The sequence below is a fragment of the Malaclemys terrapin genome, chromosome 11, assembly GCF_027887155.1.
Source record: "Malaclemys terrapin pileata isolate rMalTer1 chromosome 11, rMalTer1.hap1, whole genome shotgun sequence".
Lineage (NCBI taxonomy): Eukaryota > Metazoa > Chordata > Testudines > Emydidae > Malaclemys > Malaclemys terrapin.
The window spans coordinates 75,324,946-75,342,708 of record NC_071515.1 but is presented as its reverse complement, the minus strand read 5'-3'; the positions used below and the strand labels follow the sequence as shown (position 1 = coordinate 75,342,708).

At 43.0% G+C, this 17,763-nt stretch overlaps 1 protein-coding gene across 1 annotated transcript in view; it reads left to right on the top strand.

Moving 5' to 3' along the window:
* The first annotated feature begins 1,514 nt into the window (after positions 1-1,514).
* Positions 1,515-17,763, top strand: part of ERCC3 (ERCC excision repair 3, TFIIH core complex helicase subunit) — a 45,398-nt gene continuing 29,149 nt past the window's right edge. The window contains exons 1-7 of the mRNA XM_054044011.1: positions 1,515-1,595; positions 5,143-5,348; positions 9,317-9,553; positions 11,252-11,301; positions 12,925-13,060; positions 13,254-13,412; positions 15,208-15,412. Coding sequence (XP_053899986.1) covers positions 1,577-1,595; positions 5,143-5,348; positions 9,317-9,553; positions 11,252-11,301; positions 12,925-13,060; positions 13,254-13,412; positions 15,208-15,412 — 1,012 coding nt within the window. The 5' untranslated portion in view covers positions 1,515-1,576. The remainder of the gene's footprint in view (positions 1,596-5,142; positions 5,349-9,316; positions 9,554-11,251; positions 11,302-12,924; positions 13,061-13,253; positions 13,413-15,207; positions 15,413-17,763) is intronic.

Sequence of the window (17,763 nt, the reverse complement as noted above, 5' to 3'; positions counted from 1 at the left end):
ATCTAATAGAGAAGGGATAGCTCAATGGTTTGAACATTGGCCTGCTAAACCCAGGGTTGTGAGTTCAATCCTTGAGGGGGCCACTTAAGGATCTGGGGCAAAATCAGTACTTGGTCATGCTAGTTAAGGCTGGACTCAATGACCTTTCAAGGTCCCTTCCAGGTCTAAGAGGATATTTCCATTAATTTATATTATTTATTTTATTTTAATGGTTTAAAGCTGAAGTCAGACAAATTCAGACCGGAAAGAAGGTGTGAATTTTTAACAGAGGGTAATTAACCACTAGAACAATTTACCAACGGTGGGGGTGGATTCTCCATCGCTGGCCATTTTAAATCAAGATGTTATGTTTTTCTAAAAAGCTCTGCTGTAAGTCAGACAAGAGCTCTTTCTGGGAAGTGCCCTCTGGTGCTAGGTGCTGTACAAAGATGAAAGGCCACATGGGCTGTATCTGGAATAGCTTTCAATGGAATGCAATGCACTGAGCATGACTGAGATAGTTGCTGGAACTGGAAGTGCTGCTGCACCCGCTGGCTTGAAATAGTTTCCATCATATAGAGGGTTTACCGTTTGGTTCAATAGCTCTCAGCAGCCCCCCCCCCCCCCCAAAAAAAAAAATTGTTCCAGCACCCTGGTGCCTGACAAAATGCACTGGGGCTGAGGATAATGGAAATAATCATTAGGGCTGGGGGTGAACAATTTGCACAACGGATGGTCCCTACACATTTCAAAGGCTTTTTAAAATAGATGTCTGCTGTCCCCTGTTGAGGGGCTGCAGGGGAGCCTGGAGAGTGGGGGGTGATGTGGGCTGCTGGAGTTTGTACAGGGGGTGCCCAGGTAGGGGCTGCTGACGTTTTGCACAGGGGGTGTCTGGGGAGTGGGGGGGTGCTGGGGTTTGTACGGGGGGGCCCAGTGATCAAAGGGGGAAACATGAGGACTGAGGTGGGGGTGGGATGTTGGGGGGTATTTGATAGGGTTACCATTCGTCCGGATTCCCCCGGACATGTCCGGCTTTTAGAGTTAAAAATAGCGTCCAGGGGGAATTTGTAAATGTCCGGACTCCCCCCCCATGCAGAGCACGCGCGGCTAACAGGGCAGCTGGCCGGATGGTGCCACTTACATGGGGCTCCGACAGCCAGAGAGACCCCTCCTCCGCTTCCTCCTCCTCCCCCCTGCAGCTGAGATCACTCCCTCCCTCCCTGCATTCGCAGAGCGCCTCCGGCAGTCTGGAGCTCCTCCCCCGCTCCTCCTCCGCACGCTGGTCTGAGCGGCAGGGTGAGGGGGCCGGGGGGTCGGAGAAGGGGCAGGGAGGTTCTGGAGGGGGCACTCGAGACAGGGAGCGGGGGGGGGGGGGGGTTGGGAGCCCTGGGCGGGGCTATCAGGGGACAAGGAGCGGGGGGGGGGGTTGGGGGTTCTGAGGGGGGCGGGAAGTGGGAGGGAGGGGAAGGGGAAGGGGAGGGGCTGTATGGGGCGGGGGTTGCTATAGGTGACGGGGCATTGGCGCTCTCGTCCCGGAAGTGACGTTCGGGGCAGGCGCCGGGCGGCCGGGGATGGCGGCGGTGACGGGGCGGTGACGATGGGCCGGCGGGAGCGAGGTGAGACCCCGGGCGGCTCCGCTCCCCGTGAGCGCCCGCCAGTCCCCCCCCCCCGGTCCGTGCGCAGCCCGGGGCTCCCGCGCGGCCTGAACGCGCCCGGCTGCGGGCCGATGGGAGCGGCCCCCGCCCGGCCTCGCTCCGGCCGCCACCAGCGGGCAGGGCCGCGTCTGGAAACCGGGCCCCGGAGCTGTAACTCTTAGACTGGGCGTGGGGCAGGTGTGTGTGTCTGTATGTGTGGGCGTGGGGCAGGTGTGTGTGTGTGTCTGTGTGGGCGTGGGGCAGGTGTGTGTGTGTGTCTGTATGTGTGTGCGTGGGGCAGGTGTGTGTGTGTGTCTGTGTGGGCGTGGGGCAGGTGTGTGTGTCTGTGCGTGTGTCTGTGTCAAGCAGGTGTGTGCGCGTGGGGCAGGTCTGTGTGTGTGTGTCTGTGGGCGTGTGGCAGGTGTGGGCATGTCTGTGTGTATGCTCATGGTGGATGAGTGTGAGCGTGTGGCAGGTGCACGTGTGTCTGTGTGTGTAGCATGTGTCTGTGCATGCCTTACATGTGTGCATCCACACACCGCTTAGCACAAGGGAGCCCCATTATTGGTGTGCAAGTTTGGTCATTACTGTAGTATACTCATCAAATAACCTTGTTGTGCTTGGTGCCCTTGTAACTATCAGCGTGACTGAAATACAGGGAGCCAAGAGCAGTTGGGGAAGTTGAGGGATCTGTACTTGTGAAAACTAAGACCTGGTGTACACCTAATACTTAGGTCCACCTAGTTATGTTGCTCAGGCATGTGAAAAGAGATGTTGTTAAACTGACCTAAGCCCCAGTGTAGACACTACGAGGTCAATAGAAAAATTCTCCCCTCAACCTAGCTAACACCTCTGGAGTGGGTGAATTTACTACAGCAATGGAAACCCCCCTTTTGTGGCTTTAGTGAGTGTTTATACTACAGTGGCATGACTGCAGCTGTGCTGCTGTAGCACTTGTAGTGTAGGCATACCCTATGTTTACAAAATAATCTGAATAGAATTTTCCTTTCCCCCACTTCTAAATTCCTATCTCAGGTCTTCCTGTCAAAGAGGGCCTACATGCAGGTCCTTCTTCATCTGCCAACCAGGAGCTAAGCTATAAGAATGGCCATATTGGGTCAGCCCAGTGTTCCATCTAGTCCAGTATCCTGTCTTCTGACAGTGGCTGGTGCCATATGGTTCAGAAAAAATGAACAGAACAGGGCAATTTCGAGTGATTTAACCTCTGTTGTCCAGTCTCAGCTTCTGGCAGCTGGAAGTTTAGGGACACAACCCAGTTATATGGGGTTGCCTGTCTGACCATCTTGGCTAATAACCATTGATGGACCTATGCTCTGTGAACTTACCCATTTCTTGTTTGAACGCTGTTATGCTTTTGACCTTTAAAACATCCCCTGGCAACGAGTTCCACACGTGGATTGTGCATTGTGGGAAGAAGTACTTCCTTAAGTTTGTTTTAAATTTGATGCCTATTAATTTTGGCAGGGGACCCCTAATTCTTGTGTTATGTGAAGGGATGAATAACACTTCCCTATTTGCTTTCTCCACACCATGGATGATTTTAAAGACTTGTATCATATCCCCCCTTAGTCATCTCTTTTCTAAACTGAACAGCCCCATTCTTTTTAGTCTCTCTTTGTTTGGAAGCTGTTCCATACCCCCAATCATTTTTGTTGCCCTTCTCTTTTCTCTGTACTTTTCCCAATTCAAATATATCTTCTTTTTTAAGATGGGGCAGCCAGAACTGTACACAGTATTCAAAGTGTGGTGTACCACATATTTGTATAGTGGCATTACGTTTTCTGGTTTTTTAATCTATCCTTTTCCTAATGGTTCTTAACATTCGGCTAGTTTTCTTTTTTTTGACTGCTGCTGCACATTGAGTGGATGTTTTCAGGGAACTATCCACAATGACTCCAAAATTTATTTCTTGAGTCATAATAGCTCATTTAGACTCCGTCATTTTGTTTGTGTAGTTGGGTTATGTTTTCCAGTGTGCATTACTTTGCGTTCATCAACATTGAATTTCATCTGCCATCTTGTCACCCACTTATTCAGTTTAGTGAGATCCTGTTGTAACTCTTGCTGTCTTGAGTAATTTTGTATTGTCTGCAAACTTTGCCACCTTAGTGTTCACCCCTTTTTCCATACCATTTATGAACGTGTTAAATAGCACAGGTTCCAGTACAGATCCTTTGGGTCCCTTTTATTTACCTCTCTATTGTGAAAACTGATGATTTATTCCTAGCCTTTGTTTCCTATCTTTTAACCAGTTACTCATCCATGAGAGGACCTTCCCTTTTATCCTATGACTTGTTACTTTGTTTGAGAGCCTTTTGTGAGGAACCTTGTCAAAGACTTTCTGAAAGTCCAAGCACACTATATCCACTGGATCATTCTTGTCCATATGTCTGTTTAACCCCCTCAAAGAACTGTAGTAGATTAGGAGGCATGATTTCCCTTTACAAAAGCTGTGTTGATTTTCCCCAATAAATTATGTTTGTCTATGTGTCTGATAATTATGTAATTTACTATAGTTTCAACCAATTTGCCTGTAGGTTTACTGGCCTGTAATTGCCAGGATTGCCTCTGGAGCCTCTTTTAAAAGTAGGTGTTACATTAGCTACCCTTCAGTCATCTGATACAGAGTCTGATTTAAGTAATAGGTTACATACCACAGTTAGTAATTCTGCAGTTTCATATTTGACTTCCTTCAGAACTCTTGGGTGAATGCCATCTGGTCCTGGTGACTTTTTTCTGTTTAATTTGTCAGCTTGTTCCAAAACCTCCTCTACCAACACCTCAGTCTGAGACTGTTCTTCAGATTTGTCATCTAAAAAGAATGGCTCAGACGTGGGAATCTCCCCCTCATCCTCTGCTATGAAGACCGATGCAAATAATTCATTTAGCTTCTCCGCAACAGCCTTGTCTTCCTTGAGTGCTCCTTTAGCACCTCAATTTTCCAGTGACCCCACTGATTGTTTGGCAGGTTTCCTGCTTCGGATGTACTTAAAAAGTATTTTTGGTGTTAGTTTTTGTCTCCCCTGCTAGTTGCTCTTCAGATTCTTTCTGCATTTTCTGCCTTTGTAGGCTCTAATCTCCCTGAACTTTTCACAATCACCATCCTGGTCAGGTGGTCAGTAATATATACCTACTGCTATAGTCTTATTATTCAAGCATGGGATTTCTATCCATAGACATTCTGTGATACAATTTGATTCATTTAAGATTTTTACTTTATTTGACTCTTTCTTTCACATGTAGTGCCACTCCCTCACCAGCACGACCCATCGTTCCACATATTTTGTATTACTGTGTCTCCTTGATTATCCTCATTCCACCAAGTTTCCATGATGCCTATCATATCAATAACCTCTTCACGTAGGTTTTTTTTTTTAACAGGTGTCTGCCTCGCTTGGCTACAGATCTGGACAGTGCCTTGTGCTGTCTGTGTATTTCTTCTTGATGGACCTTAACTGATCAAGGTGTAGATAAATTTATCGTTTAATTTTTGTGACTCTGTTTTCAGATAAGAAGAAATCTAAGAAACGTCATTACGATGATGACGATGATGAGGAAGACGAAACTCCTGGTAGAGAGTCTCAGGAAGCTGTTCCATCTGCAGCAGGGAAGCAAGTGGAAGAATCGGGGATCAAAGTGGATGAGTATGGAGCAAAAGACTACAGACTCCAGATGCTTCTAAAGGGTGATCATTCCTCACGTCCACTCTGGGTGGTAAGTCCCATCAAACAGCTTTGTAAAAGACTCCTTTTGTTTATGGCAAATAACAAAGGAGAATGAAGTGTAGTATTGTGCAGTGGCTTAGGTGTGAGTTTGAATTAGGTAGACTTAGAAAGGGACACTGTGAGGAGAAAAATTTGGCTTAAGACCCAGCAGTACGGACAGATGCTGTGGAAAACGTAGGCAGTGAGACAGTCTTTGCCCTAGATTGCTAATAGACATAGGACAAGGTGCCCTGGAGATCTAGAGGAAGGATTCATGTTATCTAGACAAATGCCTTTCTCTGTAATATGGTACAAATGAGGTTTGAGGTACAAAGTTAAAACTGGAAGCCCCCTTCAATATTTTTTCCCCAGAGAAAAGCTGGGAATACAGGAGGATTCGTAGCCATTTCAAAATATGCTTTGCTTCCTGAAATCTAGTAGAGAGGCATAGGGGGGGGTGGGGAAACAAAACGTATTGTGTGTCTGCGGGTAGATAGAAACCTTGGTGTGAGTTTGCCCGTATAAAACCTTCTGAGCAAACTTCAAAGTTTGAGCCAGTCCTAGTTTAGAATGGCATGAGAGGATGTGTGTGTAGGGGGATGTCATTTCAGGGATCTGTAGAGTTAATCCTATAGAAAACTCCTGAAGTAGGTAGAATTAAGGGGTTGATAATGTCACTTTAAGAGAAGGTGTGGGTGAAGCAGGGCAGCATTCTGTGCATTTCAGTGTAAACAACAGAAGAAACAAATCAAGTTAGGTTAATAGAAGCAAATAGACTGTGATTTTTTTTAAGTGACACAGTAATCTGATTCCCTGTATTGGAATAAAGCAGAATTAGTATAGTATAGTTGATACCCTGCCTCTGGCAGCAGCTTGTTCCCTCTGTGTAAAGGGGATCACAAAGAAATATGACCAATTTTGGTTAGTTGTGCAAGGGTATTTGGTGGGAGAACCTTCCAACCAACTCTTGCAGGCCATCTGTTTATGCCCTTAAACATAAAGTTTGCTTTCGTCAGTAAGAACGTAATAATGGCCAGACTGGGTCAGATAAATGGTTCATATAGCCCAGTATCCTGTCTTCCAACAGTGGCCGGTGCCAGGTGCTTCAGAGGGAATGAACAGAACAGGGCAATTTATCGAGTGAGCCATCCCCTGTCATGCAGTCCAAGCTTCTGGCAGTCAGGGGTTTCAGGACACCCAGAGCATGGAGTTGCCTCTGTGACCATCTTCGCTAATAGCCATTGATGGACCTGTCCTCCATTAACTTATTTAATTCTCTTTTGTGTCCAGTTATGATTTTGGGCTTCACAGTGTCTTCTGGCACAGGTTGACTGTGTGTTGTGTGAAGAAATACTTCCTTGCGTTTGTTTTAAACCTGCTGCCTATTAATTTCATTGTGTGACACCTGGTTCTTGTATGATGTGAAGGTGTAAATAACACTTCCTTATTTACTTTATCCACACCATTCATGATTTTGTAGACCTGTTTCATATCCCCATCAGTCGTCTCTTTTCCAAGCTGAATGATCCCTGTCTTTTTAAATCTCTCCTCATATGCAAGGTGTTCCATACCCCTAATCATTTTTTTTGGTCTTTTCCAATCCTAATATATCTTTTGTGAGATGAGGCGACCAGAACTGCACCTAGTATTCAAGGTGTGAGCGCACCATAGATTTATATAGTGGTATTATGATATTTTATCATCTGTCCCTTTCCTAATGGTTCCTAGTATTCTGTTAGCTTCTTTGACTGCCACTGAATGTTGAGCAGATGTTTTCAGAGAAATATCCAAGATCTTTTGAGTGGTAACAGCTAATTTGGACCCAGTCATTTTGTATGTATAGTTGCGATTGTTTTTTAATGTGTGTTACTTTGCATTTATCAACATTGAATTTCATCTGCCATTTTGTCGCCCAGTCATCTAGTTTAGTGAGATCCCTTTGTAACCCTTTGCAGTCTGCTTTGGATTTAACTGTATTGTGTAATTTTGTATCATCTGCAAATGTTGCCACCTCACTGTTTACCCCTTTTTGTAGATTGAATATGTTGAACAGCATTGGTCCCAATACAGATTCTTTGGGGACCACTCGCTGTTTACTTCTCTACACTGTGAAAACTGATGATTTAGTCCTACCCTTGGTTTCCTATCTTTCAAACAGTTACTGATCCATGAGAGGACCATCCTTCTTATCCCATGAATCAGTGTGTATTGCTGTTATGATTCAGAACTTTGATTAGCATAATGACTCCTCCCGAAGAGTTAGTATGTGGTCTTGTCAGAAAATTAATATGTCAGACTGAAAAAACCTCATCAGTTCTAGTGATCTTTACACTTGAATGCATTAAAAAGACACTGACAAATTAATATCTGGTCACTTGCAGAAAATGAGTTAAAAGTAGCTTCTGGTACTATACCCAGCTCTGAGTCCCCTGTCAGTTTTTGTGGTTTTACAGCCCAGGGTGAATTGATGTAAGTCAACACGATTGAAATCAGCAAGCAGGAAACCTTGATTTAAATCATCAATTTTAATCATGTTTTGCATTTGTACGTTTTAGTTATTTTCCTAAAGAAAAGTTTATTTTTATTGGTTGGTAACCGTATTGATTTGCAACTAATATAGCCTTTCCACTACACTTGGTGCTTCTTGTTGCTAACCAGGATACACTGTATCTATACACATTTATTTAAGCAGTTATACAGTTTAACTTACATGTATTCACATTCTCAGTTTTAATTTTTGTATTCTGTTAAGAAATGGTGAATGATATATTTCTTATTTAGTAGACAATTAACTTTTTACTTATGATTTGTGTCAAGCTCTATTAGGATGGAAATTCAAATTCAATTAAAAAAGGACCAAACCAACATTTTATTTTGTTTTGTTAAATTAAACTACTTTAAATGTGTTGGATACATAGGAAAAAAGTTTATCAAAACAGATTTTATTTTTAAAACTGATTTATTAAGCAAAGGAACTATGAACTGTAGTTAGCAAATTGAACTGATTGTTTCTGGTCACTATATCTTTCAAGCCTTTAGAATTAGTAGATCTCATCCCAGGTTTTATTCATAGACTGGAAGAGGATAACAAGCATTCTTTGTTTTTCAGCTCCCATTGGTTTCTTAATTTTGAAATAACTAGTCATTGAACTGAACTACTTGAAAAAAGAACAGGAGTACTTGTGGCACCTTAGAGACTAACAAATTTATTTATTCCGAAGAAGTGGGCTGTAGTCCACGAAAGCTTTTATGCTCTAATAAATTTGTTAGTCTCTAAGGTGCCACAAGTACTCCTGTTCTTTTTGCGGATACAGACTAACACGGCTGCTACTCTGAAACCTGAACTACTTGAATAAACTGAAATGAAGAAAATATTCACTCTGCTACTGCTGTCCAAAACTGGTTTAACACTTCAGCAAACAGTGGTTCCAGATGCTTAGCCAATGACTTCCACCAGTTGGTTGGATTTTCTTAAAAAGTTGGCAGCAAACATGTTGTTTATTGTATTTCGTTAAATGATTTTAACAGATGATGATAGGTTTAGGCCTTAACATAAATTTCCAATTTTAAATTTAATTGTAAATAGGTTTATTATTTTAACAATAAACCTGTATTTAATTTTAAATCATCAATTTTATTCACCCTTTTACAGCCTCATGTTTCTATTTTTAAACAACTTTTTTCTCTCACTTGGTGCTCTATGATGGGGAAATTGGTAATAGTGAAACTGATTAGATGAACCTCGAGTTTGTTGCTGACTTTTTTTGTTTGCGTCTTGAATTTAAGATGTTTTCTTCCATATGTGGCTCTCTCACTGAGACAGCAGCACTTTTTTGATGCCCCATGATGTACTGTCAGTTAAATAACAATAGTCTCTTTGCAGAGTGTGTCCTTAATCCTAGTAGTAGAGAGGGCTTTCGACCTTTCTCACACAACCTCGTTATTTCTTTAACATATTTTTCCTTTGCTGTCTTATAGGCTCCTGATGGCCATGTTTTCCTGGAAGCCTTTTCGCCTGTTTACAAATATGCTCAGGATTTTCTAGTTGCTATTGCTGAGCCCGTGTGCAGGCCAACCCACATACACGAATACAAACTCACTGCTTACTCGCTGTATGCTGCTGTCAGCGTTGGCTTACAAACAAGTGACATCACTGAATATTTGCAAAAGCTGAGCAAGACGGGTGTCCCAGATGGAATAATTCAGTTTATCAAGGTAAGACCATTTCAGTGAAGAGTCATTCTCCGTTGTCTTTTCATGTCTCTAATATTCCTGTTCTCGTCTATTGCTCTGTTTCAGAATTCAGGGAAGCACGCTCTTCATCCTATCTTCTTCCTTTACCCTTAGGATAGTGTGAGAAACATAGCTTTCAGGCTGTGACAGATTGGAACTGGACAACAAAATTGCATGTTTCTGATTGGTTTCTCCATGCAACATGTATGCATGTCCTAAATACTGAAAATACCTTATAAATAGGTTTGACCCACAAACAGAAAATTTCATGTAACGGTCTGATCTTGTAACCATTGTTCATGTAAATAATTTAATTGGAGTCAGTAAGTGCTGCAGCATCTGACCCCAAATCTGGAATCACCCCTGCTATATGCATTAAAACTTCACATTGTCAAAAGGTACAAACCTGCACTATTCAACAGAGTCTGAGTTGCTTACGTTTTTTTTTTTTGCCTTTAATAGTAAGTTAATGCATAGGTGAGGTGGCTCTATTAAAATCAAAGTCAGAAATGCCATAGTCAAGGTTCCAACAGATGTATTAACACACCTGTGTTGTACATCCTGTATGTTTTTTGGAATGTGCTTTTTATATTAACAGAAATATAGTAATCTACACACTTAACCATAAAAGTAGTGTAGAAAATACACTCTTAATCAGGAATTAGGAAATTGATAGAAAGTATTCCATAGAATATACAAGCTATGCAGTGTGGCTATTAACATTGCTATAAGAATCTTATTTTAACTGAGCAATCATAGCTTTGCATTAATGAAACATATTGTAGTTATTATTGCATAATAATGGAAATTAATATACGTTGGTTGACGGGAGGCAGTTCTCTGAAAATGATAAAAATGTAATTTCTTTTAAGACCAGAAAAGCATATGCTCCTTAGTGAGGACTATGCCTTTCAACCTTAGCAAGTAGCAGGGACTGTCTTTTTGTTCTGTTTTTGGATAACCTCGAGAGCAGCAGGGTCCTTGTCCTTGAGTTGTACTCCTAAGTGCTATGATAATACAAATAAACACTATTGTGGGCATTGCCGGGCACCTGCTGTAACCAGTCTTGTTATCAGCAAATAGCCATAACCTGTCTGGGTCTCCAGGTTTCTCTGGATATGGATTGTGAGAGTGTAGAAGCGTGTGAAAGATATCATGGCGTAGCCTTAAATATTTATGAACCAGCTGCTATTTGGACAGATATTACCAAAGATTCCAGACTTGACAATGGGACTGTTGCCCTGGAATCTGACACTATATTGTGGGATAGATGAGTTCCCATCTCTTCTGTATCCAGGGGAGGAATTGCTCAGATTTTTCAAAGCATCCAGTTCTTAATGGTAACTAAGACGGGTTTGTTTGTTTTTTCGTAATCCGTAATAGGCTGTGAAATCTCTTGAAGACCTCTCATCTTTGATACCCATCAATTTTGCAGCAGCTCTCAGCAATCCTGTGCGTGTAGAGTTTGACTGATGTCAGTTCTCCCTTATACTTCCCATTTGTTCTGACTCTTATTGGTCCTGTACTAGTCTTGGTGAACCATTCTGGTTACACAGCCAGGGGTGTGTGTATGTATTTCTGTATACACACAAAAACATGTGCTGTCACTAAATCAGCCACTGCTTTATTATGCTGAATCTGAATTGCTTGTTCCTAATGGATGTTCTTGTCTGTTTGTAGCTGTGTACTGTCAGCTATGGAAAGGTAAAGCTAGTGCTGAAACACAACAGGTAAGCAGCTTTTCTCTTTTATTTTGGGGGGTGGGGTGGGAGGCATATCAATTTTTTTTTTATTCACCCTGCTTGCAGTGCTTTAGTATAGTAGTTATTTGCTTTAAGTTTGACTGTTCTGTGTTCACTCTAGTGGTGGTCATTGTGTTAGCATGGGTATGCTTTGGTTTTTTTAGAAGGACTCTTCAAACCCAAAGCGCTGATTTACATTAATTGGTCAATCTGTGGTCTCAGAGTGCTGAGCTGACAACGTTTGTTTTGCTGCGTTAGATTGCTTTCCTGGGGGAAGTGGCGCAGGCCGCAGGGACGTGCTGGCTGCCGCTTCCTGCAGCTCCCATTGGCCTGGAATGGCGAACCGTGGCCACTGGGAACTGTGGGCAGCTGTGCAAATGTAAACAAACTGTCTGGCGGCCCGCCAGCGGGATTACACTGATGAGCCAGGCCACAGGTTGCCCACCACTGGGCTAGATGATCTAAATGGTCCCTTTTAGCCTTAAAATCTGTTCTCTATTCTGCATCTGAGGAAACCAAGGGTCAGAGGGGAAGTGACATGCCTGAGATGCCACAGCATGTCAGTGGCTGAGCCAGGAATAGAACCCAGGGCCCCTGACTCCCAGTGCCCTGTCCCTGTTGCCTCCCTTTTAACCTGCTCCTTTGAGAATCTGTGGGACTCTTTGCAAGAGGCTGTTGTGAGGGCCAAGACTATAACAGGGTTCAAAAAAGAACTAGATAAATTCATGGAGGATAGGTCCATCAATGGCTACTAGCCAGGATGGGCAGGGATGGTGCCCCGAGCCTCTGTTTGCCAGAAGCTGGGAATGGGCGACGGGGATGGATCACTTGATGATTCCCTGTTCTGTTCATTCCCTCTGGGGCACCTGGCATTGGCCACTGTCAGAAGACAGGATACGTGGCTAGATGGACCTTTGTTCTGACCCAGTGTGGCTGTTCTTATGTTCAATACTAGCAAACTCTTTATAGCAGTTTTAGGCCTCCCTGAACCACCTTCTGCTTCTCCAGTTCAAACTTTTTTCAGCTTCTGTAGGCTCAAATTTTAACGAGACTCTCCAACGAGCATCTTTATTGGCAAGCTTCAAGGGGAAGAAACACTTCTAGGGCTCGCAGCATAAGGTTTCCATAGCTTCTGCCTTAATCCTAAGGGCTCAGGCAGCTCACTGCGTGTACTCAGATTCCTTTCCTGGCCCCACCCCAATTAGGCTTCAAAAGAATTGACTCCTTTTAGAGATGGACTGTAAATTGGGGAGATTTTCAGGGTTATCTGAATGGTGTTTTTGGAGTCTTTCTAGTTTTATCTAATTTTTGAAATGGATTATTCAAGCAAGATTCCCAAGCAAGGGAATCTTTAGCAGCTAAATATTTGCTGTGAGGGTGTCTGTGAAAAGTTCTCTGTAGTAGCAACAATTGTTTTAACCTTCACGCACACAAGCGATGGCTAAGATGCTAGAGCTTGAGTGACTCCATTTGGAATCACTGTCAGGTAGATTGAAACGTCAATGCCAGTGTTCTGGTAGGTGCTCAGACAGATTCTCTGTTGATTGGTATAATGTGCTTTAAACTTGTTGGGAGCTGCTTGTATAGTTCTTGTTTGTTCTTTCCATCTAGGTATTTTGTAGAAAGCACCCACCCTGAAGTCATCCAGCAGCTTCTTCAGGACCACGTCATCAAAGAGTGTCGGCTGAGAAACGCTGAGGGAGAAGAAACAGAGCTCATCACGGAGACATTCACGAGTAAATCAGCAGTACGTTGGGATCGAGGGTCACCATCTAAAATGCAGGATTCCTCTTTGTGAGGCTGTACACGCTGTTGAATATCTGCAGTGGTGGTCATTGCATACTTCCTTCTGTTGTAAACGTTGCAAGTGCTCTGTGCTTATTAATGAACCATTGCTCAGTGAGAATCTCTAATAGCTTCTGTTAAATTCCTGTTTTCAGATTTCTAAATCCAGTGATGGAGGTCCTTCAACATCACAAGGGACAGATGCTCAGAATAAATCGGATGTCCCGGCTGACTTATATGAGTTTTACGAGCAGATGGACAAAGATGAGGAGGAGGAGGAAGAAACACAGACTGTATCTTTTGAAGTCAAGCAGGTAAATATCTGTTAACCCCTTGGCATCCATGTTCCTGGTGAGTCCCACTGCAGGCAATTGGATATGGGGTTGCTAAATACCATATTCTAAGGCTTTTCTATTGGGGGGGCCCTCTGAGCCACAAAGATTTCTTCCCCCACCTCCAAAAGTCCCACATCACAGATTCTTCCTCTCCAGCCTGGTGGGAGGAACAAGACACTGCCCCTTCCCTGGCTGATGCATGAGTGATGTTGACAGGCTACAGGGCAGTGGCTAGGGCATATGGGGAGTTCCCTTTCTGCAGGATTGAATGTGCTAACTCTGTGTTAGGTGGACTGTTATGCTGACCAAACCTGAGAGAGTTAATTACGTGAAAATATTAATATAGTGTGAAGGCAGACTCTAAATCCACCTGGATGCTTTGTGTGACTTCACATCTCCTTCCAGCCCCAGCAGCTTCTGGCAACTGAGAGACTGTCCTTAAATTTAGCTTGTCTGCTTGATCTTGTTGGCTGTTAATTTTTGCTGAATAGTGTAGTTAATGTGGCTTGCATACATACCCCATATGTTTGAGGAGTGTAGTAAGATCTTGTGGACTTTTCTTTGGTGCTCATTGTTGTAATTTCTGAGCATGTCACAAATACTAGTGAATTTGGCTGCGATTTTCAGAGGAGCCTATGGAAGTTAAAAGGGAGTTGTGTGCTTAACTCCTTGGGTACATTTGAAAATCCCAACCTCAATCCTCAAAAAACCCAATCTTGTGTGAAGTAGAGATCGTTGTTTATTCCCTCGTGCAGATGGGGAGCTGAGGTCCCAGGAGCTTAAGTGACTTGCCCAAGGACAAGTTCCACTCTAGTGCCTTAGCTACAATAGCATTCTTACTCCTTATGCAAACCTGGCGTATGTAAAGAGATTTACTGTCCCTGTTTGCGGGTGTGGAACCTTTAATGTTACTGCTTCTGTTTGTCAAGTGCCTTCCCCATCCCAGGAGCGTGTAAGTAGTGAGGTGTGAGATCATGCAGGGGTTTGAATCAGATTTTGCTGGGTTTCTTGCAGTGTTTTGTCTAAATCCTTGGACAAAGATGCTGTTTATACTTCTGTCATGTACAGAATGGAGCATACCCATGCTTAACAGGTAGCAGGTGCTGTTTATGAATAGACTGTATTAGATCAGACTTACTTAGGAGGCTTTTTTGTGAAGTTTCTGTAGTTTTATCCTAGACTTGGCAAGTCTTTTGTTGCCTTATTGGAAACACAAAGAAAATCGGCAGGCTATTCGGGTCATTTTTTCAATGTCTCAGATAGCAATTAAAAGCAACATGCTGTCGTGGTAGAGTAACTGTTACTGGGGAGTGAAGATTTCTGTTACCAGATGTGTAGCTTTTGTGGATCTTCAGTTACAAAACAGTGACCGGATGTGCTGTATTTTGAATTTTTTGTGTTTGAAGAAGGGATTTGCTACTTCAAAATGTTGATTTGTCAATAGTCCTGTAAAGGACATTATCAAGGGCTTTCCCTACAAGATAACACTCTTTCAGAGATTTGAATATCTCACTTTTTTCCATTTCTCAACAATTTCCTCCCTTTGTTTCTAATATACAATAATACTTAAATTGTTCTGTTTTCTGCTTTGATCACCAGCAAAATTCTGGGAATAGGTTTTAACTCCTGCTATTACAGAGCAAGCAAAGGGTGTAAAAGAACAATTAACTTGCCTTTATACAGCTTGTGTATATAAACTGGCTATTTTAAAAAAAATCCTCAGCAGGTTTTAGAAATTTAGAATGTGCTGTTAGAAGCTTTGTTTCCTTTCCAGGAAATGATTGAAGAGCTTCAGAAGCGTTGCATCCACTTGGAGTACCCCTTGCTGGCAGAGTATGACTTCAGAAATGATTCAGTAAATCCTGACATTAATATAGACCTGAAGCCCACAGCTGTTCTCAGACCTTACCAGGAGAAAAGTCTAAGGAAGATGTTTGGGAATGGGCGTGCGAGATCTGGTGTTATTGTCCTGCCATGTGGTAAGTAGTTGGATTTTGCCTGAGCTGAAGCAAGGCCTTACACGCAACTAGATGGCATTTCTCTGTTTGTAACACAATTTTTGACTGCCAAAGCTGATCGATTCCAGAGAGTTTCAAGGAATGTTCTGGGTATAACCCTGTTGATTTTTGTGGAGAAAAAAAAGGCGGGGGACACAGAGCCCCTGGCATCTGGTTAGCAGCTAGGTCTGCAAATGTCTATAGATCGAAGAGCCAACCACTGGCAGCCATTAACACCTTCCAGCATAACAATACCTCCCCCAACTCAGTTCTACTGATTGTCCCAATAGGGTTTTAAAATGTTGACACCCTGAATGATTTATCTTCCAAATAGAAAGAAAAGAAATAAGGATGGCAAAGCAAGAAATGCAAGAACAGCCATACTGGGTCAGACCAATGGTCCTTCTAGCTCAGTATCCTGTCTTCTGACCGTGGCCAATGCCAGGTGCTTCCAAGGGAAGGAAGAGAACAGAGAACAATCATTAAGTGATTCATTCCTTGTGTCCACTCCCATCTTCTGGCAGTCAGAGGCTAGGAACACCCAGAGCATGGAGTTGTATCCCTGACCATCTTAACTAATAGCCATTGATAGACCTGTCCTCCATGCACTTATCTCATTGATTTTTGAACACTGCTATAATTTTGACCTTCACAATTTCCCTTGGCAATGAATTCCACAGGTTGACTGTGTAGTATGAAGAACTATTTCATTTTGTTTGTTTTAAGCCTGCTGTCTATTAATTTCATCACATGGTTCTTGTGTTCTTGGTTCTTGTGTTATGTGAAAGTGTTATTTTTTCCTTCTTATTCATTTTTTCCACACCAGTCAAGATTTTATAGACTTCAATTAGATCCCCTCTTAGTTGTCTCTTTTCCAAGCTGAAAAGTCCCTGTCTTTTTCATCTCTCCTTGTATGGAAGCTGTTTCATCTCCTTAATCATTTCCATTGCCCTTCTCTGTACCTTTTCCATTTCTCATAATTTTTTTTGAGCTGGGGTGACCAGAACTGCACACATTATTCAATATGTGTGCATACCATGGATTTATATGGCAGCATTATGATATTTTCTGTCTTCTTATCGATCCCTTTCCTAATGGTTCCTAACATTGTTAGCTTTTTTTGGCTACCACTGCTGCACATTGAGCAGATATTTTCAGAGAACTATCCACGATGACTCTGATCTTTCTTGAGTAGTAACAGTTAAGTTAGACCCCATCATTTTTTATTTATAATTGGACACATGTTTTCCAATGTGCATATTTTTGCATTTATCAGCATTGAATTTCATCTGCCATTTCGTTGCCCAGTCACCCAGTTTAATGAGATACTTTTGTAACCCTTTGCTTTGGACTTAACTATCTTGAGTAATTTTGTATCCTCTGCAAATTTTGCCACCTCACATTTTCCAGATCATTTATGAATATGTTGAATAGGAGTGGGCCCAGTAGAGACCCCAGGGGGACACCACTATTTATCTCTCTCCAGTCTGAAAACCGACCATTTATCACTTGTTTTCCTGTCTTTTAACCAGTTAGTGATCCATGAGAGTCTGGGAGTACACAGAGCCCTGGCATGACAGTGGGGGTGGGTGGGAAACTGCCAGGGACTCTCTGAAATAGAAGGGGAGGGAATGGGCAACGGGGGATGGATCACTTGATGATTACCTGTTCCGTTCATTCCCTTTGGGGCACCTGACATTGGCCACTGTTGGAAGACAGGATACTGGGCTAGATTGACTTTTGGTCTGACCCAGTCTGGCCGTTCTTATGCTCTTATCAGGGTGGCACAAAGGGTGCTTGTAGGGGTGGGGAATAAAGGAATACAAGGAGCCCCTGGAGTGTGCAATGGCTCAGCCTGTAGAAGCAACAAAGACCCTGTACTGTACAGCTGTAGTGCTTCAGTGAAGATGGTTCTACGCCGATGGGAGAGCTTCTCCCGTCGGTGTAGTTAATCCATCTCCATGAGAGGCAGTAGTTCTGTCGACAGGAGAAGCTGTCTCATCAACATAGCACTGTCTACCCAGGGGTTAGGTCGGTGTAACTAGGGGAGTGGATTTTTCACACCGCTGTTCTACCAATGTAAGCTTGTAGTGTAGACCTGGCCTAAGTTCTGGAACAAAGAAACTATTCAAAGCAGTTCATTTTGCTGCAAAGAGAACATTAACTGCAGTGATTTTGCTGAGATTTTTCATAAGTGTATGACAAGCAGCAAACACAGATGTGTGGTTTCATATGCTAATATGTAAAGGCTGCTGTTTCTGTTATAGTCTTAAAGCTGTGGATACTGAGAAATTTCCCCTCCTCTAGGATTCCTGGGCAACCATTCCACAGTG